This window comes from Gopherus evgoodei, chromosome 2 (genome assembly GCF_007399415.2).
Source record: "Gopherus evgoodei ecotype Sinaloan lineage chromosome 2, rGopEvg1_v1.p, whole genome shotgun sequence".
NCBI classification, from domain to species: Eukaryota; Metazoa; Chordata; order Testudines; family Testudinidae; genus Gopherus; species Gopherus evgoodei.
In genome coordinates this window covers 259,484,492-259,512,438 of record NC_044323.1, presented here as the reverse complement: position 1 = coordinate 259,512,438, position 27,947 = coordinate 259,484,492, and the positions used below count along the sequence as shown (strand labels likewise).

The 27,947-nt window shown below is 45.9% G+C and overlaps 1 protein-coding gene across 5 annotated transcripts in view; it reads right to left on the bottom strand.

Annotated features, from left to right (window-relative positions):
• Positions 1–4,257: 4,257 nt before the first annotated feature.
• Positions 4,258–27,947, bottom strand: part of GRHL2 (grainyhead like transcription factor 2) — a 144,363-nt gene continuing 120,673 nt past the window's right edge. For all 5 annotated transcript variants that reach the window (XM_030553601.1, XM_030553602.1, XM_030553604.1 and 2 more), the window contains 5 exons: positions 27,163–27,194; positions 25,249–25,343; positions 18,739–18,824; positions 9,865–9,929; positions 4,258–8,393 (listed from right to left, as the gene is read on the bottom strand). In XM_030553601.1, coding sequence (XP_030409461.1) covers positions 8,279–8,393; positions 9,865–9,929; positions 18,739–18,824; positions 25,249–25,343; positions 27,163–27,194 — 393 coding nt within the window. In that variant the 3' untranslated portion in view covers positions 4,258–8,278. The remainder of the gene's footprint in view (positions 8,394–9,864; positions 9,930–18,738; positions 18,825–25,248; positions 25,344–27,162; positions 27,195–27,947) is intronic.

Genomic DNA, 27,947 nt, shown 5'->3' with positions numbered 1-27,947 from the left:
CAGTTTGATTGTTGCACTAGCACAGAGACAATATGTAACTGTTGATAGTGTGGGTGGGGTGAATTTAAAGGTTCGGGGCGGAGGGATGTGACCACCCCATTCATTGCATCTGGCTCTAGCACAGACGTTATCAAACTGGAGGACGGATCCCCTTGGGGAAGGCGCAGAAGAACATTGATGGAGGGGGGAACAACAATGCCAGGTGCCTCGGGCCAGTCCTGTGTGGGGAAGGGAGCAGCATCTCCACCTCCTGACTCACCACAGAACCTATTGCTAAATGGAAGACAGTGCAAGCCCCGCTGCAGTGTAAGGGGAGCAGTTTCTGCCAGGCAGACCCCCTACTGTAGGAATGGGAGAGCGGCTTCTGCTCTGAGATCAGGCATGCTGCATTTGCCTCACCAGTGGTAGGAAAAGAGAAGCAGCCCCAAGTAGCTGGGGGGCAGCCAGCCACCCTGCTGTTGCCTCCCTCCATGTGCAGCACAGACACATGAAGAATGCTGCCACCAGGGGGAGCTGCTGCCTCCTTGGTGCTGGGTGTCCTGGCCAGAGGCAGCCTGAGGCCTTGCTCACCCCCACTTCTCTGTGGGTCAGGCTGCAGCAGCCCCTCTGAGTGGGTCCCCTCAGAACATTTAGCTGTTGTGTGGGGCGGGGTATGACCCTGCATCCCCACTGCTTCACTGCTGCACGGTCAGAAAGGCATGAAGGGGGAAGATTTAGTTTTCTCTGAGGATAGGTTTGGCGCCCATGGGGCCCAGTGCATACCAGTGTGAAAAGTGACTCAGGGCTGCTGTATTGCGGGCGGGAAAGGCCATTAGGATGCAGTCAGCAGCTGCTCTTGGCCTTATAGTAGCCACAGGCTGGATTGGGCCTAATGTGAAAGCTGCTAAGCAGCTTATACATACACAACATGCAGCTGATTTACAGGGCAGTAAATTCATTGCACTAACCCTCATCAGGGCAGTCTAAGGCTCTAGGTCATGTTGATGTGCCGGTGCTGCTGCCTTTATGCACATAATGCTAGTCATGGCTAGTACTATCTTAGGTCCTGACACTGCCCCCCCCCGCCCTTCCCCATTGCCCTTGTAGCTGAGCACCTCACAGTTGTTAAAGGATTTACCCTCACAACCCAGGAGGCTGGGCAGTGCTGTTATCCCCATTTCACAAATGTGGCACTAAGGCACAGCAGAACTAAGGGCTGGCATCACAAAGGGCCTTAGGCACCCATCTTCCATGTTAGGCACCTAAATCCATGAGTTAGGCATTCACTGGTATCCCTGCTCAGCTGCCACCCAACCCGGCCAGTGCCTACGTTTTTGCTGTAAAAGTTTCCTGTCCACCTATGGTTCTGCCTCTGCCTTAGCCTCAGAGCAATTCACAAAGATGCCCCCACCTGATTTGCCTGCAGGGCCTGATGTGCTGGGTCTGCTCAGAGACATCCTAATGCCACATAGAACTGCCAAAGGGGGGTCCCCACATAACCTTTAGCCCCGAGGGTTAGCACACTCATCTGAGGTGGGAGAACCCTCTGCCCCCTCCCCCCCACTTAATTAAGAGAAGGGACTTAAGCAGGGCTCTGCCATCTGTCAGATGAGTGCTCTGGCCACTGAGCTATGGAATAATCTGATGTGGAGCAACCTGAGTCTCACCTTTGGAAACTATTGCACATTGGCTAATTAATTAACATGTCATTGGAGCAGGGGCACTGGATCATGGGTTTTCCACCTGCTAGATATGCTTCCTCCCCGTCCACTGGGCTAGCAAATGAGGCTGGAGGCAGGCTCACTTGCTGGCCCAGTGACGCTTTCATTAGTTTGCCACCATGGAATGGCTTCAGCAGGTGCGCTTGAGGGAGCCCCTCCCCATGTCAGAATAGCCCCTAGTTCAGCAGTTTGCACACTCTCCTGAGAGGCAAGAGACCATGGGTGGTGCATGAAGCTTCCCTTGGGGAGGGTAGCCCCTGTCCTGCCTCCTCCAGCTGAGCCTCCCCCACCCCTTCCAGCCGAGGCCATGCTCCCACTCACTGCTCTCATTTCCCCCCTCCTCCAGTGGCCTGGGGCATGGTGGGTGGGGGGTAGAAGGGGGGGCTGAAAGCTCTGCCCCAGCCTCCCCCATGGCCCCAGCCTGTGTATGTGTGTGTGTGTGTGTGCAGGGGGGGTGGTGGTGCTGAGACCTTATCAGGGCCTTGGGGTGGGGGGCTGAGCGGTCAGCCCTGACCAGGACTGTTGCAGAACTCTTGGCCCTGACAGGAGCTCTGAACCCAGACCCCCTCTCCTGTTCCTCCCCTTCTGCCCTCAGCCCTACTTATGGCCCCCACCACATTCCACAGCCTCGCCGGTGTCACCTCCCCACTCCAGCTCCCCCTGAGGCCCTTCCCCCTGCCCCAACTCATGCCTTTCGGTACCCCCCTCACTGTGGGGGGAAAAGCTCAGGGCCGCAGCATGGAACAAGAGCTCCTCCAGTGTCAAGGCTTGATGGGGAAAATTTTTCCAGGGCCCCAAATTGGCCGGGTCCCCTGGGTACAGATCCCATGGGCCCATGTGTTCATCTCCCACTGCCTTCCTCCCCACCCCACCCCCGCACAATGTCATGCGGTTTGGGGAGGCTTAGTCTCCCCCAGCTGCCATTATGCACTGGCCTGGCAGGCTTCCCCAGTCCCCACCGCTCAGCAGCCATCTTGTCAGGTAGAAGCAGCCTGGAAGGATGGGGTCTCCTACATCCTAAGTAAATACCTAACCACTGGGCCTCCTCTTCTTCACAAGCCCAACTCCAGGAGCAGGTTCATGACTGAGACTCACTAGCCGAGCCAGACACCTCCCTGAAGCCCAACTTAGGTACCTAATTCTCTGAGAGTGAGGCAGGGTTTAGGATACATCCAGCATCTTTGGCATCTTCCATTGGCTAATGTAGGTTTCTCCCAACTCAGTGTGCTGGCTTTCGTGAAACCCATGCTTAAGTCTCCCCACTCCTGGCTACACTGTATTAGGAGTCTTGGTGCCTAATTCAGGGTCGTGAATGCCAGTGATTTGCAAGGCACCTAAAAGTTATTGCACTGTCTGCCTATGGCCCTTGGTGGCACTTGCCAAAGGTCAGGCAGGCCATGGAAGAGCAAGGACATGAATCGAGCTTTCCTGGCTACTGCCTTAAGCAATGGCCCCGTCTTCCACCCCATTCAGCAGCTGGAGCTGCTCATGTACACACCCCTGCTGTGGCTTTTGAGACAGTGACCAAAAAACCTGGCTAAGCAGAGGGCGCAGAAAAGCAGTTTACAAACTGCACACATGGGAAGAGGGACTTTTATAGTGGCTCAATGCTGGCATACTCCAAGCCTAGGGGTGCTAGTCAGCAGCTAGGCCTTACAGATGCTAGCCATGGTAGGTCCCAGTCAGCTGTATGGCTAATGGAAAGGATATTTTACTGGGATTGGCAGGAAAGTTTGCAAATACTCCCAGTACAGAGCCTTAAAATGTCACCGTTCATGTGAGCAATGTTAAGGTCTCTGGGGTGGTCCAACTGAGCATCAGGGCTCTTTGGGCGTAATGCCTTGGGGGGGCGGGGTCCTCTCCAGTCCAGTTAGGAACTTGCTGGGTTAGTCTCGCTCATTGGGGCCCTGCTGCACTGACTCCCTGCCCAGCTTCTACTGCTCTCCTACCAGTCCCCCAGAGACCTGCATTCAGCTGTAACATCAGGCAGGCACAGGCTCTGCATACAGTTCCTGGGAGTTTCTCTCAGTATGTCACTTCTCTACAGCTCCTGGCTCTCAGGCTTGCGCAATCCCTTCCTAGTCAGAGTCCTTCCTCCCACCTGGCCAGGAGGAAGGCTAAGTGCAAGGGGAGGAGGGTTAATGGGAGTTGGAGTCGCCTGCTTATCAGATCCAGCATGACAATCAGCTTTGAAAATGTGTGTCTGCTTGCTATTGAGCTTGGGGCAGTGCCCCATTCAATTAGCCCACATTCGCTGCCTTTGTTTTATGAAACTCATGGGGGCCTCAGTGCATGAATCAAACACTACACCAGTGTAATACTGTGCTTTGCTTCCCATGGATTACGGCTGCTATTGTGACTTCCAGTCCCTACTTATAAATACATGAGTATTGATGCCAGAGCTTGAGTAATGGGTATTTTCATCAGCCCCTCTTGATTCCTTCAAAATAAGTGCTACTTCTACTTTTCTGGGAAGTTTCTTAGAGACACAAAGAGGAAATGGAAAAACAGTACCTAATAATGCACTATACACCAATGAACCTGGGCAACACCAGTCTCTCTTACATATGAATATTTATTATTTTCTTTCTGAAAAATGTACAAAAAAATAAAATACCTGTATTTATAGTTTAGCAATCCCCTCTCCCATTTACAACACTATTAAGTTACATGAGCTAGTACCTTAACATAAACACACACTGTTTATACATAAAGCTTCCTTGCTTGCCAGAGAGAGGGGCTGTCACAAAATTTGGCACAAACACACTTGTTTGTATCGTATCACAATTTAAAGAAAGTGGGGAAGGGACTAAACATTTTACATACTTTACACTTGAAAAGTCTCAGGAAGAGCATTCATTTCCAGTTCCATGTCACGCTACATGCTGCATTCAGAACAGCGGTGCAGCTTCGTTTTTATTGATAGCACTGAAGCCATCAGTTCCACTCAATCTGCAACTTTTAAACAATCCATAGCACGAAATAGAGGAAAATAAACAGGAACAGTGTCTGAAACAATATCATCTGTAGTTCCTTGCTCAACACACTGTGCAAGAGAAGAGAGTGCAGGAGATACACACAAGGATGAAAAGTCAATTTTTTTTCTGAGTGTGTGCCCTTCAGTGGCAAAAATTCTCCAAACCTCACCAAACAGTAGTTATCACTAATCTTGGCGGGGGGTGGGGGGGGGTGAGAGGGGAGGAGGAGGAAGAGGCACCCTTTCCCCACCAACAAAAAATGTAGCCTTCAAAATGGGTTATGATTCTATGCATTTGCTTTGGGCTATAAGCAGCTGAAATATGTTGGAGCAGCAGCAGACTTTAGATTTTTATTGCATAGTTTGGCATTCAATGGACGGCTCTACAAACAAATTTATGAAATGAACCACTGACCGCTCAGGAAGTACTACTGCTTGCATTATAGCTTTGGCCTTTTGTGGGACAGCTTCTACGCACAGTTCTGTTGGAATGTTTAAAAACTAGTGTAACATCTGTAAACACTAAGCTGCCCTTATATAAAGCGCTCCATGCACCAGCTGCCTTTCGGACTCCACTAGTTCATATTCAGGACTCCTCATTTGCGGGAGGAGATTTTTGTTCTTTGAAACCAATAACCACAAAGTACCAAAAAAAAAAAAAAAAACCCAACCCAGCAAGCTAACACAGGCATTTTTGTCCTCTGTTGCACCATTGCCAAAGTTCACTCCCATTTAAAATAGGAGCACATTTTAAATGTAAGCTATGTTATTCATCATAGGATTAGATGATGGATACATGTTTTAACCAGTATGAATGAAAATAAATGCATGGGATTTTTCCGGGCCAGCTGAAGCCTTTGAACCAATGTGTAATGGATATTTAGATTGGACAGAGGTGCTCTCCCATTGTTCTAGGAGCTTGAGTTACTGGCACTGGGCCTTCCTGTGACTTGAACACCTCCTTTTGACGAAAAGCCCTGAAAGGCAAGTTCAGGGTCCAGTGGGTCTCTTTCCACAACTCATGCTGTCACTAAAACCTAAAGCAGGGCAGCAAGCTGTGTTCTCTGTAAGGCTTTAGGTGCTTGTGATGCCATCCGCTGGAGCCCCTAAACTTCAGATCAGTAATGCTGAAGAAGAAACGACTAGTAGATTTGCTTAATGTAGCTATATTAGTCACTGTTAAACCTGTCTCTGTATTGGGCCAAATCCTGCTTGCCGTACTCATCCAACGAGGTCTTTAGCTTCAGGAAGGCTACCTGTATGAGTAAAGCCAGAAGGATTTGGCCGTTCTGTCACTGTCATGGGATCCTAAACATTTTATTCTAAAGTATATTTTACAAAATCTTTTCAGTTAATCTTGGATGTGCCTTCCCTTTTGCAGATTGCGCACAAGCTGCAGCTCCTGAGCCTGGGATTAGGAAGATATGTCTCACCCCTGTTCACATTTCCTAACACCCTGCAGTTCTCACCCGTCCTAAGCTAGCAAGCAGCAGTGCTCCAGGACAGTGGGACACATTGCAACCCACAGGACATTCATATTGTATCAATTATGCAGGCAAGAAGGAATAAACACATCCCTGGGGGAGGGAATGCAAAGCCCACTATTAACCCAAGCGCTGCTGCTCCATGTGCAGGTTTTGCTGAGCCTTTCTTTATCTATGTCAACTATGTGGTGAATCCAGAATCCCCACTGACATCTGCCAAATTGATGTGTATTGCCAAACAGTCTAGTATCAAAAGCCACAGATGGGTAAAATAGATAAAAGAGCTTGCCTGATATCAAAGGGCTCATATGCTTGTTTACATTTACCCACAGGCTTCACTTTAAGTACATGCATAGCCCCACTGGGCCCTTGTGAGATGCCTTAGAATCCCAGAAAATTCTTCCATTTAAAAAAGAAAAATACAAGAACAAATCCAACAACTCAGCAGGACTATGCATCATACCCAGGCCTGAATCTAACCTGCCAGAATTCACTTCTTTTTATGAAGAGTCAGAACTAAAGATCTGGCCCAAGTCAGGGTAGATCCTTGCTCCAAACAAAAGCCAAATTCAAATACCACCAGATTCCTATTCCGCAGCGTGTCCACTATTATACCTCATCACAGGTGGGTGAGAAAAGCAGCCGTGTAGGACTGTCTATGGTATGAAAAGGCCATGACACACCATTCAGCACTACTTAATGCAGAGCAAACTGCAGCTGAGAAGGGGAAATAGAAAAAACAGAAGATCTACAGTGCAGACAGAAATGTAGCAAAAAGCAAATCCTGGATACGTTGGGTTTGAGTCTCTCCTGAACCGTGCTTGGGTTCCAGTCCTGCAAATGGTTATTTACATGCTGAACTACTATTGCCAAGAATTGCTGTCAATAGGACTACAGACGTGAGTACAGGGTTGGTAGCTTACATCTGTACAAAGCAAGTGTTAAAACAATACCACCAGATCAGGCTGGCAGCATTTTACACCCACCTTTGCACAGATGGAAATGACAACATGAGGTGCAAAGCAAGAGAGAATCAGGCTCATTAACCTGGGCAAACATTTCTGCAGGTGGCCATTGCAACAACATGATTGAAATGGACCAGTATGGAGGCAGAAAGGAAAGTATTTTGGAGAAAAAAAAAGACACACACCAATAGAACCCAAACAATTGAGTGCATTCAACTTTTAGAGGCAATGGACCAAATTCACCCCCAAATTTAGCCCTTTGAAGTTAATAGAGTTACACCCGGGAGGAATTTGGCCTGATACTTGTAAATATTCCAGTAATGAACCAAACCCATGAATCAGATGTGAATATTAGCTTCCCAGCACAGCCTCACCTCTCAGCAGTTTGCAGAAATCTAAACCTCTCAGAGAAGAGAGACTCGGTTCACCCTTAATCCAAACACAAAAAAAAGCAGTAGTAGTAAACATGCCCATGTACAGTAGGTTAAAATATATTATTGCATATTATAAACATTATATACAAGGTTAAAATGGTATTTTTTTCAGCTTACTTACAAATTACAATATAGATGAATGCTTACTTACATGTCCTCGTTGCTACATGCGGAGAACTACCAGAGTATTTGGCAAGACTATGCACTACAGAGCAATAGGCATCATTTTGAGCAGGTGAATTCAGTTGGCCACTTTCCCCATCTTTAGCACTGCACCAGTTAGTAGCATCAGATTTTCTGGCAACTGATTGTGGAGGGGGCTATCATTAAAGCGATTTCAACCAGATTTCCCAAGTTGGACCAATACAATTCCTTTCCCTCATTTAGGGGGCACTTGTGCTGTTTTAACATCTGGGTTCAAAAGTTGCTATTTCACATGAGCCGGGGGTGACTGGTCTGGTAATCGTTTGTACATTGAAGAGAGGGGAGCAATAAATAAGGGGTCAAGTGAACGTGTGGCCTCCTGCTTGACAGAATCAAGTCACTGTTTGTTGGATTTGTTTTTAGTGTTGAATAACAGAGTGGGCAACATTTTCAATGCATTTTTGTAACAGCTTCTCTGATCAGCGTCGACAAGTCTGCCAGGGTCCCGGGGAATGTTCTTCTTCACAACAAGGATGAAATGCTGTGGTTCATCAGGAAAGGGCCCTGAGCTGGGCTAGATCTCAGTCAGCGTGATCTTGAAGCCTTCCACGGTGCTCTCCATGTTCAGGATGAAAGTGTCCTCATTGGAGTAGTGCTCAATGATGTTATCATCCATGTTTACCAAGATTCTGGTGAAAATGAAGAAATCAGTATTCTTACATACATGGCCAATCAAGGGGAAGATTCTGCACACTTGCCCAAAGCAATGCTGCCTGGTTAGGTGTATTCACTGCCTAATCCTGACTGACCCCAAACTGCATGGGCGAGAGGCTATAAGGGACATACAGCAATCTGTTTCAGAGTCCCACTGATGAAATCTCTTCCACTTCCTGAAGAGAACAGAATAGCCCCCTCCCACACCCCCTCCTTCGGCCATGCACTGTGAAATCTCAGTGGGGGTGGGAGAATGGATTTAGTTTGTTTGTTTTATTTTCTTTACTTATAGCTTCTGGACTAGAGGAAGCTGCCAGAGCTGGGTCTCCTGTAGTACTTATAAGCTCTGCAGGACAAAAGAGAGCTGCCAGGGGCAGGACATCTGTGGAGTTTATAAACTGCCTTGTAGTAGAGCTACAGCCAAAGCTTCTGCATCCTGCAACTCTAACAAAGCTTCCCCACTCTCCCTGTCCTGGTAGCTCATATTTGCCTGCATAGGTGTCGGGCTGCCCAAATTCATCTTGCTACTCCCAGCCTGCTGTATATACACATGGAGGGTTACTGCTGTGTGAGTCAATGATCTTTGGGAAATGATTTGTAGCTGGGTGTGAAGCCTGAGCTACACCACATGTGGTGGGCTGGTGTAAAGGTCAGCTTGTATGTGAGACTATAACGTTTCCTCGTTCGTTTTGACAAAATAGCTTCTTCTAAGAAACGTAACAGCTGAATATGGTGTTATGAAGAAGCTGACTTAAAGAGCAAACTGGAATTTCTTTGGAAGCCATCGAAATTCCCCCGCAGAACACTTTGTTCACGTAGAATTAAGGCTGTAAATAGATGCCAATTAATTAAAAATGATGTTACTAGAATATTGTCATTATTCCAAAGTAAACACTGGAAGTCAGGATATTAAGGTTTGGGAGGTGGGAGGTTGGTTGTTTTTAAAATATTGGTACATTTGAATCATTGCAAAAGGTCTAAAGTTACTGAGCTAATGTTCTAATATTGAACATAGCTCTGCCCGTCCCTCAGCTACCTGCTCCCTGTCAAACTTTCAGCTCTGGGGCCATAGACTATTCCAGGAAACTCAACAAGTCCATTCTGCACGCACCCACTAGTTAAAGGCTGGAGAACCAATAGGCCAGTAAATCATAAAGATTACTGATATGGTCTTCACAGGACTCTGCTCTCACCCCATTATGGGCTTGATACCCAGTTGTACCCCATTCAGTCCATAAATTCTGAACCTACGTGCTCCAGACACAGACTAGAGATCAGCTTTTTCAATATTGTTCACCCTTTGTCATCTATTTGGGTTCAGGACTTGCTTCCTATTAGGTATTTGTACAGCACAGAGCACAATGGGGCCATGATCTTAGCTGCAGTCTCTGAGCATGACTGTACCAAAAAATCATAATGATTAGTTAAGGTTTTACTTTCTCTTACCCCTTTTTGCTTTTCTTGTAAAGTTTTGCAATCTTTTCTACTGGAAGCCCATATTTCTCAGATATCTGAAATCATTGAACAATGACAACAACAAGAATTAAAGATAAACGAGGAATAGGGAAAACGTTCTGTACCTTTAGGATAAGATATTGAAGCACCAACTCATGCAGACTCTTTTAGCAAATATATATATATATTTCCCATGCTAAAAGGGCCACCACCAACCTACTTTCATAGACAATGTGGCCTAACTGAAGACTGTGTGTGCGTGTGTGTGTGTGTGTGAGTTCAGCATGACTTTGAGAAAATGGAATGTTTTCAAAAGCTCAATGAGAATAATTGCTGTGAAATGGAGAATGAAGAGCAACAAATACCCATTACTCCAGCACTAAAGGCAGTCTCAGAAATAAAGGCAAATGCTACTACAAAAATCAAAACATGGCTTCCTAACAACAAGGAGTGGTCATGACAAGAGCCTCCTAGGAAGTCTTTAGGGACATTGAAAGACTGATCTAATTTATCTGAGAAGTGCTTGGACATGATGGATGTTGTGTAAAAGCTAATAGATAAGGCACCAACAGATGTCGCTCAAGAATATACAGTATAATTCCTGGATTCTTCAGGACCAATAAAACATGTTGGGCACTGCAAATGGCTGTATCTGGCCGCTCTGACAAGGTCCTGGTAGGAACCGCAAGACTAGATCAGGGAGATTTGATAAGAGATTCAGGTGCCATCCACACTTCTGGTTTTACACCCCATAAGGAATGTGATGCAGTTTAAATTTTGGCAGTGTGGCTTCCATGTGAAATTTGGAAACTGCCAATTTTATTAGGGTTGTGCTTTGTCAGGCTGGTGCTCTCAGTCATGGCTCTGACATGGTTCATTGCCTCTGGAAATGGCTGGATGTGCTAATGCTAGGCCTGGTCTCATATTAGCATTCGTATTACGATAACACCAAGAGGTCTCCATGAGGACCAAGGGCCCATCACATTAGGAACTTCACAGCCATGTAGTAAAAGCACAGTCCCTGTCCCAAAGAGCTCACAATCTAATGTAAACAAAACATAACAGGTGGGTTTATCAAACATGAAGAGGGATAGGAGAGAGAAAGGACATAGGTAAAGCTGAAAAGATCATGCAAGATTCTGAGCACTCTCAATTCCCACTGGTTTCCATGGGAGTGGGGGTTCTCAGTATCTCCCAGGCCCATGCAGCAGCTTGCAGGGCCAGGCCCATTGTTCACAGAAGGATGGTTAAGATGTTCTAAACTAATTTGCATTAAAAACCCGTTAACACTCTGCTAACATGAAGAAGGCTTGAGAGGTGAGGTTTGTTCCCTAGTTAACAGCATGTAACTGCTTGCAAAGTTAGACTCCACTCCTGCATTGTGATCGAAGCAGGTGGGCTGCTGTGGGCATGTAGCTCCCGTTGCAGTATTGGAGGCTTAGACAGTATCCTTATCAAACTAATCACAGTCAGTACTGCTACTCGGGAAAGCTCTCTCACCGCTTTTTATTCTCCTCCAAGGAGGCAGGGTGGTTACAAGTGTCAAGAGGTGAACATACCTATAGATGTGCATACTGTCTGGGAGAGGAGGGAAGAAAGAGAGACAGCAGATTAAGGCCAAAAGGTGAAGCTCTGAAAGTAATTTAGCTAAAATGAAAACCAGAAGTGATAGAAAAAGTGTCAAAGTCTGTTTGCTAAAAGGGGGGAGGTTTAAAAGTACACACAAGGCCAATTGCCCTGTCACTGTAATTCAAGAAGAGGCAAGAGAATCCATAAGAGTAGCTGCCATTTCCAGACATTAAATTCCCATTTCCTCCTTTTATTTTCCCCTTATTATCTGTATTACCGTTGCGCCTAGGAGCTCAAGTCATGGACCCATTTTGCTAGGCACTGGAGAAACACAGAATCCCGCAATCCTTGTTGAGTAGTGACCAGGGGTCAGATAATATCAGGTAAGTGGCTGCTGCTCTCGGGTGTTCCCAAGTCTACACTTTCATTTGAAAAAAAGCATTAAGAGTCAATACCTGTTGGTTGGGAAGAAATCCTTGAACATGTTACTCAAATGTAAAGTGGTGCAGCAGTGTCTGCCTGAGTCTGCAGACAGGCTCAACTAATAGGTGTGTGACAGATACGGACTGCCCCTTTCACCTCATTGGGGAGCTGACTCTGAAGCCTAATGATGACTTAAATGTCACTATTTTAACAAGCTGTTAAACACAGCTACATGAAAGAGTTGCTGAATTTTTATCTCTGTCCCTTGGCAATGTTTATTGAAAACGTCAAGCAGACATGGAAAAGAAAATCTCCCTGTCCCAAGGCCGTTTGACAGCAGCTAATGCATAGCATACTGCACATACCAAGGCAAAGCTTTCCTGGGAAACCTCAGTGGACCTAAGATACATGTACCACATCTTTTTGGAAGTGGTTTGGGATGTCTCATTCTATGTATATTATTAGGAGATACTTTGGGGAATGCCTCATTTGCTAAACCCTAGGACAGGTGCAGGATTTATATAACGTGTCCGGATTACTGGGCTTTGGGAAATACCTGAAGTTGATTGAGTTAAGCACATTTCTGAGGAACTACTGAAGATTCGGCCAACTACTTAGAATAGTAAACTATGGAGACAGGGCTTAGAGCGGGGTTATGGGAAAGCCTCTGATTCAGAAGGCTCTGAAAAGGATCAGCCACAGCAAATGTGCTAGAATCCTAAAGTCCTGTTATAGAATCAGAGAATTTAGAGATGTACTCTCAGGGCATCTCATTTAACACTGTCTTCCAAAGCAGGAGAGTTGGGAGCAGGGATCCTTTCAAAGCAGTCTAGTATGCAAAATATTCTTTGGAGCTGTGTGACGTTATTGATATAAACTGGGACCATATAGAACATGGGTTGCAACCAAGGTCCTGTAGTGGCACCAGATCTTATGTAAAGGGGGTCATATAAGGTGTCCAAGACCAGGTTACGGGTTACTGGTTATAATTATGCTGTCTGTATGTCTGTATCATTTTGTAGTTGAAGTTATAAGCATTAGCTGTATACTGTCTATATTTCAAACTTATGCTGTGTTACTGGGAAAAATCCCAGACAATTGGGTGTTAGCTCTGCTTAGCCTGCTTGATGGCCCATTAAGGACCATCAGCTACACAATTGACCCATTAAGAGGATGCAGATACGCCTTGTGACTTAGCAGGGTGTGCAGAAACTGGCCCATGTGACTGCAGACTCTATTTTGCTGTAATTTTTCACAGTAAGAACAAAGAAGTGTTCTTACACCTGAAAGTGCCTATATAAGGCTGATGCCTCATCTCCATCTTGTCTTCAATCCTGCTTCCTACCTCTGGAGGGACTTTGCTACAAGCTGAAGCTCTGCACAAGGGACTGATGACCCATACCAGCAGGGGATGTACTCCAGAGACTTGATTTAAACCTGCAGTTTACTCCATCACAGCTACAAGCCTGAACTAAGAACTTTGCCATTACTGTATGTAATTGATTCCATTTAACTAATTCTAGCTATCATCTCTATCTTTTTCCCTTTATGAATAAACCTTTAGATTTTAGATTCTAAAGGATTGGCAACAGTGTGATTTGTGGGTAAGATCTGATGTGTATATTGACCTGGGTCTGGGGCTTGGTCCTTTGGATCGAGAGAACCTTTTATTGGGGTGTTGGTTTTCATAACCATTCATCCCCAGGATGGGTGGCACTGGTGGTGATTCTGGGAGACTGGAGTGTCTAAGAAAATTGCTTGTGTGACTTGTGGTTAGCCAGTGGGGTGAAACCGAAGTCCTTTTTGTCTGGCTGGTTTGGTTTGCCTTAGAGGTGAAAAAACCCCAGCCTTGGGCTGTGACTGCCCTGTTTGAGCAATTGGTCCTGAATTGGCACTCTCAGTTGGGTCCTGCCAGAACTGCATCGTCACAAGCTATCACCAGTCTCATTATAAATAACCCAAATAATAGGACTTCTACCCTTTCCTCAGGGAGACTATAATACATTAGAATAGACCTCTCTGTTAGGAACATTATCCTAACATTCAGCCTTCATATTTTCTTCCTGTATTTCATCTCATTGCTCCTAGTTCGAGTGGTCACCCTTAAAATATTGGCCAATTGCCTCAGATAACTAAGGGCTGGTCCATGTGGCATGTTAGTCCGCACTAGAGGCATGTAAATTCTAGTGCACACTAGCATGTTGTGCACTAACTGGCCCACATGGACCCTGCTGGTGCCGCAGGCGACAGCGACAGTCATTGAGCTGCTCAGTTGCCTGACGCTGTTTTCCGTGGCACGTCGCTAGAAGGTCCTTCTTCGGCGGAGCAACAGGAGCAGAACTGGAAGCTCCCGTGTACCCCGTGGGAGATCACAAAATGCCGCCCCCCGAATCCTGGCACCCTAGGCGACCGCCTAGGGTCGCCTAATGGAAGCGCTGGCCCTGGAGCTCTCCTTTCTTTACTATAACAATGAATGAGACTCCTAAATAGCTAAAAAATATCCTTGGCACTTTATAGTCTTTTGAGTAAGCGATCTGTTGATATCACATAGGCCGATACTGGCCTAAAACACTATCTTTAAACATCTTTCTTTCTATTACGAATTTGTTAAGCACAAATAGCGCCTTCTGTGTTTACTTAAAGAAAGACGGAGTCCCTGCTCAGAGGAGTTTGCTGTCTGAATGTAAATTGTCATAAGACATGGGACAAAGGGAGAAGCTGTAAGGATGATGTTAGTTTAGAGATTTTGATTGTTTTTGTTTAATCTTTCTCTTTCTGCAGCATGCCCCCTGTCTGTGCAGTGGATTATATCTCCTCACTCCACCAATCCCTGTTCCAGGGGTGGGCAAACTATGGCCTGCAGACCATGTCCAGCCCATCAGATGTTTTAATCCAGCCCTCGAGCTGCTGCCGGGGAGCAGGGTCTGGTGCTTGCCCCACTCCAGTGCTCCAGCAGGGGAGTGGGGTTAGGGGCTTGCTCTGCTCCGTGTGTGCCATGGCTCCCAAAAACAGTGGTATGTCTCCCCTTTGGCTCCCAGCCAGAGGGCTCCGCATGCTGCCCCAGCCCCAAGCACCTCCCCCACAGCTCCCATTGGCTGAGAACCATGGCCAATGGGAGCTGCAGAGATGGCACCTGCAGATGGGGCAGCATGCAGAACTGCCTGGCTGGCAGGGCCGGTGCAACCCATTAGGCAACCTAGGCGGTTGCCTAAGGCACTAGCATTTGGGGGGCGGCATTTCAGATCCTTTGGTGGCAACTGCGGCGGCTGGATCTTCGGCTGCCCCAGTCGTTGTCGGCATTTAGGTGGAGGGAACTGGGGCAGGGGGCCGCGGGGAGGGCCGCCTGCAGCAAGTAAGGTGGGGGCAGCACACAGGGGAACTCCCCACCCCAGCTCACCTCTGCTCTGCCTCCTCCCCTGAACACACCTCCCCGCTCTGCTTCTCTCCCTCCCAGGCCTGCGGCACCAAACAGCTGATTGGCACTGCAAACCTGGAAGGCAGGAGAAGTGGAGCAGTGACGACATGCTCGGGGAGAAGGCAGAGCAGAGGTGAGCTGGGGCGGGGAGCTGCTGCATGGCTCCCCAGGCTGGGGAGAGCTGCCAAGGGGGAGGGGGCACAGGGCAGGGGGGGGATCTACTGCAGGGAGAGCATCTCAGGGTGGGGGGGGGTGGAGAGCTGCTGCAGGGAGGAGCGCCTTAGGGTGGAGGGAGGGGAAGAGCTGCCACAAGGCTCGGGAGGGGGGCGCAAGGTGGAAGTTTCGCCTAGGGCAAGAAACATCCTTGCACACACCCTGTTAGCTGGCACTGCACCTCCACATAGGAGCTGAAGGGAGAACATGCTCCTGCTTCTGGGAATCTGTAGCCTACACCCCTGTCCTCCTCCTATGCCCCAACCCCCTGCCTCAGCCCTGATCCCCCTCCTGCCCTCCAAACCCCTCGGTCCCAGCCCAGAGCACACTCCTGCACCCCAAACTGCCCATCCCCAGCCCCACCCTAGAGCCTCCATGCCCAGACAGAGACCTCACTCTGCCACTCCAACCCCGTGCCCCAGCCCAGAGCCCCCTTCTGCACCCTGTACTCCTCATTTCTGGCTCTAGCCCGGAGCCCACACCCCCAGCTGGAGCCCTCACTCCATCCTGCACCCCAGCCCCCAATTTCGTGAGCATTCATGGCTCGCCATACAATTTCCATACCCAGATGTGGCCCTTGGGCCAAAAAGGTTGCCCACCCCTTTCCTGTTCAGTTTCCTGCAAAACACCTCTTTGGTCTGGAGTTCACAGGGAGGGCAGAATTTCACTAAAACTAACTGGACTCTGTTGACTCTCTGGGCTGCAGGTACCCAGCAGAGGAAAGCCAGCCTGTTGCAGCAGGTAGCAGGGATACAGTGGCACAGGAAACGTGACCTGCAATTCCTGCTCCACTGGGGTCTTGGAGATTACCAGCACAGCCCACAAAGCATGCAGTTCAGAATGGCCGGCTGGCTGGGAGGTGTATTGATTCCTCTCTGGCTGGGAGTTAAAATTGCTGCCATCTCTCTGCCGCGCAGGTGATTCCAATTTTTGTCCAAACAGGTTCATTTCTTACTTTTTAGTAACCATGGGAGAGATAATTCCCTGCTTGGGAGATGTCTGATTTTTTCCCTCTGCAGCTAGAATAAAGCAAATGGTCCCTTCTGGTCCTACATAGTGTAATTCTGGAAGTACTCTATTGAAATCAATGGAATTACATTGATTTAAAATCAACTCAAGCAAAAGCAGAATTAGGCCCCTGACAATCAGCAATCAGCAGGAAAGCAGTGTTTTGTGATTGCTGATTTTTTTTTTCTAGACACTACTGATACGTATAACTGTTCTCTGCTGACCACGAGTGCCTCGAGTAAAAGGCAAGCATAGAAAGGACGAATATTTGCATCATGTCTTTGAGTCCGCCTATCTCTGAAACCTGAGACGGTAGCTATTCCCCAGAAAAGAGTAATCTGAGTAGGAAATTGACTGTTCTTTTGGAAAGTGATAGGAAGGAGAAGAATAAAACAAACCCTAAGGCTGAGAAAATACTGTCAAGTGTCATGGAAAATGTGGAGAACGCCAAAGACCAGGAAGTGTGAGATACAAGAAAAATGTGTATCTTGCAAATACAAAAGCAGAGTTTGAATTAGGATCACTCAGGGAACCCTTCATTATTCAGGAGTTTGAGCCTTATTCTGTCAAACCTTATTACTGAGTTTAGAGTGTGTAAAAATACAAATGACCTTCTCATAAAATGAACTGCTGGAAAGACTGTGGGGAGAATACATGGTGCATGCAAATAAACAGCGTTTGGTATGGATTTCCCCATCATACCACCATTCTGCCTACCAACGAGAATGTTTGTTTTCCGAATGTGTTCAAGATCACTAAAATGAACATTTCACTCCCAGACTAGATTTCATCAGTGCTAAGAACATATTACTGAATCCACAGCCATGCTCGTGGACAGGAAACAGGAACTTTTTCTGTCTCTGAGCTACTTCTGCTATCTTTTCAAATGCACATTGCCTAGTGAATAGGCACAGAGATGAAGAGGACGTTTAGGTCTAAATTGATGATAACACACCTGGAGCCCAGCTACAACGACAAGATCAAATCCTATTATGTATCAGAGGGGTAGTCGTTTTAGTCTGGATCTGTAAAAGCAAAGAGTCCATGACACCTTATAGACTAACAGACGTTTTGGAGCATGAGCTTTCATGGATGAATACTCACTTTGTCAGATGCATTGATGTCTGTTAGCCTATAAGATGCCACAGGACTCTTTGCTGCTTTTACAGATCCTGTTCTAACATTATTAATTAGACAGCAAACTTTTCAGGGCCCTTAGAACTACTTCATTAGTCAGCCATCTGTTCTCCCCTGCTACTGGCCTGTTACAGGGGACTGTAACCCAGCACATTTTGTTCTAGGCCTCTGCTGTTGGGCCGTAAACAAGAACAAGCCCAACATTAACCCTGACAGTCCCAGTGTATTTTTGTAGTGCTCATAGCTGAGGACTTGGAAACAAGCTCTAAGTTGGTGATCCTGTCCCCTTCCCATTTCTCTTAACTAAATTCTAACCTCCCTGCCTCACCCAGCCATCCCCCCCACAGCTCACTGGCAATCTGACATTTCCCATCCCCCTCTCCACTCTGGGGTCTTCCCTGCACCCCACCAGACCTCACAATATGACCTTGATTGGTGCCAGGTCATCAAACTAAGATTAAACTTGGAGGTATCCACTGCTGATTACGGATCACTGGATTGCAAGTAGCAGCAAAGTGAAAGCAGAGAAGCAGAGTGGGCACAGACAGTTCATAAAGGGAAGGCAGGTCACTTTGGAAGGCTGGAAAAGAAAGGGAGTTGCTGGCAGAAGGTATCAAGGAGAGGAGAGGACTGGCTCTTGCCAAGTAACCATTAACAATCCTTTCGCCCCTAGCAGAGCAACCCCACAAAAGCCCCAGGAAAAGGGATATTCACAGTCAGTATCCTAAGGTTAAAGAGCATTAGCAGTGGACACACATGCAGTTGCTACAGGCAAAGGTTCAAAAAGCTCTGAATCTGTCTTGCATAGGGAGGCATGTTGGAACACGCAGTCTGACCCTATTTTCTTCTTCAGGCATTTGTTAATTACCTCAGTTTCTCAAGACCCATAAATCAGCTGTATGAATTAGTCTTATCTCATTGACCTGCTGACAGTAGTGAATTTCAGATAAGGAGACATGCTCCAGAAAGTCTTTATGAAGCAGTTAAATATGTATGAGGATGGCTTTGTGTGTGCACTATATGTTCTAAGTAATACTTTGAGAATCTCAAGATTTTTCTTTCAGTGGAAGATTAATGAGGTAGGGATGTGAGATACTTACCGCTTCCATTAGCCCCTTCACTGTGGGTGACTTTAGCATCAAAGCATCAAACACTTCATCAGTCTCTTTCCTCACATACAGAAGCACTGAAAGAGCAAGGATCAAATTTGGAGCAGGCACAGACAACTGAGCAGATGAAATACGTCTTATTAAATAGGAAGCCAAATATTACATCTTGAATCAATGGCAAATCAACACAAATAATGAAAGCCAGATGTTGTTGTTAAAAAATAACACCATCTCCTGTAAACACTGATGTAAACTTGCAGGAGGCACATTGGCTAGTTTGGAAACACACAAAGAAAATTAAACCAATTACATTAAATTTTTGAGGAATCCATGTTTTTGTGAATTTAAGATTAATCAATAGTTTTATTGAAATATGGGAAGTCCCAGTTAAAGAGCATTTGAGCTATTGCTTTGTAGATTTTCAGTCCCTGGGCTGAATCATGGGATCAAACGACTGAAATTATAACCAGTTCTCTCTGCAACCTATTTATAAGATTTGCACCTCTCTAACCTTTAGCCAAAAGGCTAGGGAAAGGAATTCAGAAAAGGCAAGTCTACTTCGTAAATTAAATTTGCCTTTAGCCAATACCCTGAGAAAACAGTAAGTTTAAAAAAAAGTAACATTCTTTGATGTTACCATTTTGGCAACCTTAAATGTGCACCCTCAAAATGAAATCTAGTCAATGTCACAGAATGAGTTAAACGTAATTTCAGGCACTACAGGGGAGTTATTCAAAGACACAAATGGCAGTTAGGCACTTACTTCCCACTGATTTTCATCTGCCCTTTACAGCTTTGAAAATATCCTCCTCAGACCCCTGCCAATTTTTGTGGGTTTGCAATCACAGTTTCCTGTCTGATCTAGATGTTTTTTTCTCTCCCCTCTTGCTGTGCTAAACACCCACACAGATAAAAAGGGAGACCGATTGGATGGATATTCAGGGGAAACGGTGAAAGACTCTACACAAAGTGCTGACACAAGTACAAAGTAAACAAACTGAAAATTAGAAAAACACATTTCTTTGTCAAATCTCTTCACTTATATGAATCTTAGGTGTCACTTGTAACTGCAGTAGGTTAAATTTTTTTAGACAGACATGTAAGATATTGATAATTATTTTTCTAAAGGGACAGTTTATTTCAAAGTACCAGGAAATTCAATATCAATTAATGTATATTACATGCACATATACATATTCTATCAGATACTTAGAGAACCATGTGACAAACTGCACCAGCATTATTTGTACCTGCAAATTGGAAATACAAAAAAGAGAGGCTAGTTTTTAACCCTTAGAGCCTGGAGGATATTTTCCACCAGATTATATTAATTTTACAATAGAATCACCTCCTTTGTAAGACAGAGGCAGAAGGGTATTTGCTATAGCAAGCCAGTGCCACTGGCTTTAATTCCCATTGGAAATATGTTTAAGTGTGAACATGGACACATTAGAAAGAATTTCAACTTCTTTGCCCAGGCTTTCGGGTGACTGAACCGAGCTCATACTTAGCGGTCAAGATCACTGTCCATTCTCTGCCTTAAAACTGTGGGCTTCAGGGGATCATGATGTTTTTGCTCCTCGTATTTAGCAATGTTAAGGACCTTACTATAGAACCATATAAAGTGCACACAGGGATGGGTACAAGCCTTAAAAATCCATGTAATAGTGAAATGTAGGGAGCCTAATCTATCTGGTGGTATGTAGTAACACTATTTGCTTATTCAAGAATGGCTTTTTGGTGACTCGAAACAGTTCCCATGTAAGTTTCAGCTTACAGTGGGAAAACCACTCAATCAAATGTTAATGTTAGGGTAGTTAAAGTTAAATCTCTTTGCTGTACTGAGACTGCCAGAGAGCATTATGTTGAACGAAGGATCCATTACAGGGATCATGGGGAACCAGAATCACTGCTATGCGTACACAAAACACGGAGTTATAAATAGATGGTGTTTTAGTGGCGTGAATGGAATTCTGTCATTGATTCACTCAGTTATGTGACTCAAACATCTCTTATCACATCTGATTAAGTGTCCATCATACTGTCACTATTTCCATGTCATCTAGCCAGTCTCTCTTACAAAGGATAAATCACAATGTTAGAGACAGGCTAGATACAGTAATAGACAGTGAGCTGTGTGTAGGGGCAAATCAGAAAAACTGTAACCTCGACGCTATCTGTTCCCAGCTCTAAATATTCAGTACCTACTGTCTTCCCAGCTCTGGATTGCACTGTGTTACTTAATGCTCTAAGACCAAGAGTTTCAAATATAGTCCCTAAGGACAGACTCCTAAATCTATATTTAGGTGTCTAAATAAACAGTCCGATTTTCAAAAATGCTGAGCACCCAGCAGCTCCCCTGAAGTCAAGCAAAGCCGCTGGGATATTCAGCTTTTTTGAAAAATCAGGCCACTAATTTAGGTGTCTAAATATGAATTTGAATTATGACATTACAGAGGAATTCTGAAAAATAATGGATAGATTGCAGAATCAATGAAAAACCACGGGAGATGACTGGAACTCAGCAAATACTGACACCTTATGAAAAGAAAGATTCAATTTGCAGGAAGCATTTTAAGGGGTTCAGCAGGTGATGCACGTTTATGGGAACTGGAAAGGAAAGTAGTTGGCAGAAGAACATGATGCAGGCAAAGAAGATCTTGGATGGATGATGTGGTACCCTGTGTGGATCAAAAGGACTGATCATCCACAAAGAGATTAGCAGAGGGCTGTACAGAATGGGCTAACATGGTGGCAAGCCTCCAGTAATGGATATGCCAAATAAAAAGAAACAAGGAATTTAGGAGCCTAATGTTGGGCACCCACTTTGAAAATCTTAGCCTCATGCCTCTCAGCCTTCAAACCTGCCAAGGTTATGATACAAGTAACCAGGGTGTGACAAATTAGTGCAATGCGTTGTGTTGTAGGTTATGGATAATTGACAATGGAAGGAGATGCAACAAAAAAGAGGGAGAAGTAATTTACACAAGTAAAGATGTGCTTTGCGCTGGTGGATCTTAACACTTGGGGTTTGTACCAGTGCAGCTATATCAGTGCAAATTCTCAGTGTAGACAAGACTTTAGAGTGGGTTTTATGTTCCATGTGAACAGCTCACGTGACTGTACAAATCCAAATATCAGAGGGGTAGCCGTGTTAGTCTGGCTCTATAAAAAAGTGACAAAGAGTCCTGTGGCACCTTATAGACTAACCGAAGTACTGGAGCATAAGTTTTCGTGGGTGAATACCCACTTCGTCAGATCCACGTCACATGCGTCTGACGAACTGGGTATTCACCCATGAAAAGCTTATGCTCCAATACTTCTGTAGTCTATAACGTGCCACAGGACTCTTTGTTGCTTTTTACAAATCCAAACTATTTTAGTGTAATTTAGAGTGATTTTCTTGAGAGACATAAGCTAGAAAGACAAGGCATTCTTCAGGGTGGGGAATCTGAGACAGGTTGCAGAAAGTCTACCAGGGCAGGAAGGCAAGCTGGAAGAGGCCTGGCTTGGGACCAGCAAAGTAAAACCTCTAGGTAGCACTGCATGAATGGGGATGTGAACAGGGCAGCTGGAGGCTGCTGGCTTTAATTAGTTCAAATGTTGTCACTATTAAAATGTTTTATGTTTTGAATTCTTCACCCTGACATAGCTGTGAATCCTGAATAACGTTAAAACAACAAACCACAGAACAAGAATTGCACAGGTGCTTTAATCTGTACAACAATGGCTCCTATGTGCATGCCTGTGTGATCTTCCTGAACCATATTATAAATTAATCACTCAACTGAAGGAATCAAAGCAAGTATCTCTCTCATGCCAGTTCACCATGCTGTTAGCTGGGAATTCTTTGTTGGGCCCAGTGGGTAGGGAGAAAAGGGTTTCACACCCAGCCCTGGCAACTGGCCCCTCTGCTTTCAATGAGTGGTGCCAACACCCCCAAATCTGAACTGACCAGGGCTTTAGTCTGGCCAGATCTGGGTCTTTGGTTGGGCTTATCTCACATTTTCATTTTGATTTATAAAAATCTTTCTGCTTATTAATTCTAAGCAGACAACAGCATCCACCTAGTACATCTGGTACCCTTCAAAGATTCATGTACATCACCACCACGGCCAACAAAGCAAGATCACAGATCTAAGCACGTGGAGAGACATTCCTGAAAAGGTGAAAGGACACCAATGTGTAGCACATCTCAGGGCTTGTCTACATCAGAAAGTTGCAGCGCTGGTGAGGGAGTTACAGCGCTGCAACTTTGAAGGTGTACACATCTGCAGGGCACCACCAGCGCTGCAACTCCCTGTTTGCAGCGCTGGCCGTACTCCCGTTTTGTCTCGGGTGTAGAGGATCCAGCGCTGGTGATCCAGCGCTGGTAATCCAATGTAGACAGTTACCAGCGCTTTTCTTGACCTCCGTGGAAGGAGGAAGCCTCTGGTAATCAAGCTGGTTTCCTTTCCCGGTTTGCTCTCTCGGTCCCGGAGCCACCCAGCAAACCGCAGGGAAGGAGACCTGCTTGCTCGGGGTTCCGGGACCGAGAGAGCAAACCGGGAAAGGAGACCAGCTTCGCCGCGGCTTGCTCTCGCGTTCCCGGAGCCACCCAGCAAACCGCAGGGAAGGAGACCTGCTTGCTCGGGGTTCCGGGACCGAGAGAGCAAACCGGGAACGCCGCGGTTTGCTCTCTCGGTCCCGGAGCCAGCCAGCAAACCGCAGGGAAGGAGACCTGCTTGCTCGGGGTTCCGGGACCGAGAGAGCAGACCGAGAGAGCAAACCGCGGCGAAGCCGGTTTCCTTTCCCGGTTTGCTCTCTCGGTCCCGGAACCCCGAGCAAGCAGGTCTCCTTCCCTGCGGTTTGCTGGCTGGCTCCGGGACCGAGAGAGCAAACCGCGGCGTTCCCGGTTTGCTCTCTCGGTCCCGGAACCCCGAGCAAGCAGGTCTCCTTCCCTGCGGTTTGCTGGCTGGCTCCGGGACCGAGAGAGCAAACCGCGGCGTTCCCGGTTTGCTCTCTCGGTCCCGGAACCCCGAGCAAGCAGGTCTCCTTCCCTGCGGTTTGCTGGCTGGCTCCGGGACCGAGAGAGCAAACCGCGGCGTTCCCGGTTTGCTCTCTCGGTCCCGGAACCCCGAGCAAGCAGGTCTCCTTCCCTGCGGTTTGCTGGCTGGCTCCGGGACCGAGAGAGCAAACCGCGGCGTTCCCGGTTTGCTCTCTCGGTCCCGGAACCTCGAGCAAGCAGGTCTCCTTCCCTGCGGTTTGCTGGCTGGCTCCGGGACCGAGAGAGCAAACCGCGGGGAAGCTGGTTTCCTTTCCCGGTTTGCTCTCTCGTCCCGGAACCCCCCTTGAAGCCGCCCAACAGCGCTGCAGTGTGGCCACATCTAACACCACTTGCAGCGCTGGTTGCTGTAAGTGTGGCCACTCTGCAGCGCTGGCCCTATACAGCTGTACTAATACAGCTGTAACAACCAGCGCTGCAAAATTTTAGATGTAGACATGGCCTCAGTGTTTTGTTGTCTTAATACTGTCAAGGATAGACACACATACACACACACACTCATGATCTCAATACATCGGCAGGTTTGATTGATCTGAACTATTCAAACCTCTGGAGTCTTCAGCAATATTTGACTGAAAGTCTCATGAAAGCAGCTCTCTCACTGGACTAAATCCTTAATCCTTACAGTTTTTTCTCAGGCTAATCTCCCAATAAAGTCAGCAGGAGAGCTTGGATCTCTGTATCTGACCCAGTGTATTGTGTCCTTTGTATTGTGGTCCTATCCAGAACAAGGAAGTGCCAAGATGAATGCAAATGAAAAATAAATAGTGAAGGATTTGTCAGGGGAACTTTTTTGAACCTCAAAGTCTGTTTCAAAAGTTGGGAAACATTCTGGACAGTTTATATTTTATACATTACTTTATACAATCACATTTGTCTATCCCTTCTCAAGATAGCATGCAAACTAGTACCTATTGATTACCCTTAGCATGTTCTAGGAAGTCTCCTTGTATAATAGTTGGTGTGGTGGCAGTGGGCCTGATTCTTCTGTCACTTACTCTATTTTTATACCATTCTAATGCTATGATTTTCATTTGAGTAATTTCTGGTTCACCCTAGACCAGTGGTTCTCAAAGCCAGCCAGCCACTTGTTCAGGGAAAGCCCCTGGTGGGCTGGGCCAGTTTCTTAACCTGCCGCATCCGCAGGTTTGGCCGATTGCAGCTCCCACTGGCAGCGGTTCGCCGCTCCAGGCCAATGGGGGCTGTGGGAAGGCTGGCCGGCACATCCCTCGGCCCATGCCGCTTCCTGCAGCCCCCATTGGCCTGGAGCGGTGAACCGCGGCCAGTGGGAGCCACGATTGGCCAAACCTGTGGATGCGGCAGGTAAACAAACTGGCCCGGCCCACCAGGGGCTTTCCCTGAACAAGAGGCAGACTGGCTTTGAGAACCACTGCCCTAGACTGCATGAGTGAAGAATGCAGACCAGTGCATTTATTTTCCTGATAATTAATTATTACCTCTTTTCAGTCCTTCTTCTTTCATTTGTTTCAAAGGCGATGGGCCAAACTCCTCCTCTGCAGGCCGGAACATCCTTTTAACCAGGATGCTGCTACTAGAAAATAACAACACAGCCTTTTTGTCATAATACTGTCCTTCCAACAAGGGAGGAGCCAACAGTGATAGTTTATATCTCAGTCCATACTCAAGCAAAACTCCCACTAGCTTCTCAAGGAATGGTAGAGCAAGAACTGCAAAGATTTAGATCCTGATCCTTCTCTGAACTATCCAAGCCTCTTGAATTTCCCAGAATGACTATGTTAGGTAAATGTTTCCTAATATTAAACACAACTTACAAAGACCAGTATCTGTTTAAACATATGAGGAAGGAGCATGAAAAAAGAAAGACCTAGCTGCTGATGTCACTATACAGTCACTCTCCCACCTTCCTCTATATCAAGGACTCCAGCATGCCAGGGTATGCCCCCCAGTATTCCCTCATTTCCCCCTCCAGGGTCTCTATGCACCACATCTCCCCCTTACTTCCATGCCAGGGCTCTGTGTTCTCCCTCATTTCCCCCTTCCCCATACCAGGTTCTCCATTCTCCTTCCCTGCTGGGATCCTGTATGCCCCCCATCTCACCTCCCCCATCCCACATTTTATTCCTTTTCTTCTGTTTGAGAGATAAATCATCGAAGGTGTCAACATGTGAAACTCTGTTGGGAAGATAGGCAGAGAAGAGACTGGGTATTGTTATGCTGGAACCTATTAATGGCTGCCGTCAACCAATTTTTAGATCTGTAGACAATACAGATCTTGTTGAATGTATTATTGGAAGCATTATTGCATTATATCCAAACAGACACACAGAAAGAGAAATGCCATCAGTTTGAATGAAAGATTTTGCTTCTCTTGGCCAATAATACTCTGCAGTTTATACGGCTGAGCCTTGCTCAATAGTATTCCAAACTCCTGTTCTTTACACTTGTTTAAAAGGCAACACCATGCTCATTTGTAAAGAAGATAGAGAAAAGAAGGAGGAACATGAAGTTAATGCAGAGAATTCATAATTTGTAGAATGGAAAGGGGTTGTGGTTGCAGCCTGCAACCTTTAAACTTCCGACTGTGATCTCGCCATATTTAAACAGGCTCAAACAGTCAGTACCTGGTTGGGAGACACCAGAGAAACCAAAGGTGCTGCAGGAAATTATTGTGGTGATTAAGTAGGGGGCATTCTTCCTCTACGCTCATAGTGAGCTAATGCTTCTCCATGCTGCTAGGGGGCACTATGATACTGGAGCTACAATCTTCAGGATAAGTCAAAACTGAGACTGGGCCACTTGGTAACATTAAAAATTCCATTTTGTTTGCAAGAGTAGGGGAGTCAGCCCCAACATGCTGACCTAACTATATTCAGCCGACTTAAAATCCTTCTGCATTTGTATTGGACATGGATCCACTGCTTCTCCTACACAGTTGCGTCACATGTTGCTCTGAGCTATTAAAGAGCCTCTATGTTCCACCCAAGAGCTTCTTGCTTTTCAGTAGTGCTTTAAGCAACTCCTACATGGAATAATTTTTAAGTGGTTTGGGGTTCCTTAAGGTGGAAGGTACAGTACTAATATAAATGTAAAATTATTATTTTATGTTATGATCCAATACATTTTATTGACCTTGTGTTGACATTACCTGCTTAATGCACTATTTTATTATGGACTGTAAAAATAAACAGATCTAAAAAGAAGCCAGCCCATGTGGAGGAAAACAGTAGTCAAAATAAAAAAAATGTTGCCTTCGTAACTCCACAAGTTATGAACACAGAACAAGAAGGAAAAAAGGTTCTTGTTTATTTGACTCTGTGGTTGTGTGCCTGATTTTCAAGGGTTTGGATTACTGGCTGCAAAACTTTCTCACAAAGCAATAAATGTCTTACCCTTCTCTCTCATCGTCTATGTTATAGCAAACCTGTAGGGATGGAAAAGGAACAAGTTTATTGCTGCAGCATGGATACCTGCTGTAAGGAAGAGCTCAAAAAAGGAAAAAAGAAACAGTCTGAATTTTGCATCTGTTAATTTTTTCCCCCTTGTGTAAAACAATTGTCTACAATTTTAATTGTGACCTGAAGAAAATGTGGATTAGAACAACTGCTGTTGTGTATGCTACAATGGAGATATCTCAATGCATTCTGACAAGAATCTTCTCCAGTCTGGTTTACATCATCCTTCCAATAGCAAGGAAAGCATAACAGTCCTGAAAATCAGATTACTACTTGCCTAAATAACCCCAATGTGATTTAAACCACAGCAGTCACAAGCTTTATATATAAAATAGATGTTGAGGAAGCTAATTAAAATATAAAAACTAATAAAAAAAATCAAAAGCACTAATGGATAAACAAATGGTATTAGTATGTATGGTACACATCTGTTTATAACATGATGCACCTATATACAGGGCTAATACTCAGCTCCTGTAAATTAGCATAGCTTGAATACAGTGGCACAATTTAAACCAGCCAGGGTCCTGGACTACAGTCTGCAGCAGAGATACAAATAATGCTCAGTATTTTCATAGCATTCTCCGTGTTTCAGGTGCTGTATAAGACACTAGATCAACCATAGTCCTCACAACCTCTCTGCAAGGCAGGTAAGTAGGTAGATAGATAATGCTTACTGGTAGGTAAGAATGCTCACTTGTTCTACTAACATTGAAAACTAG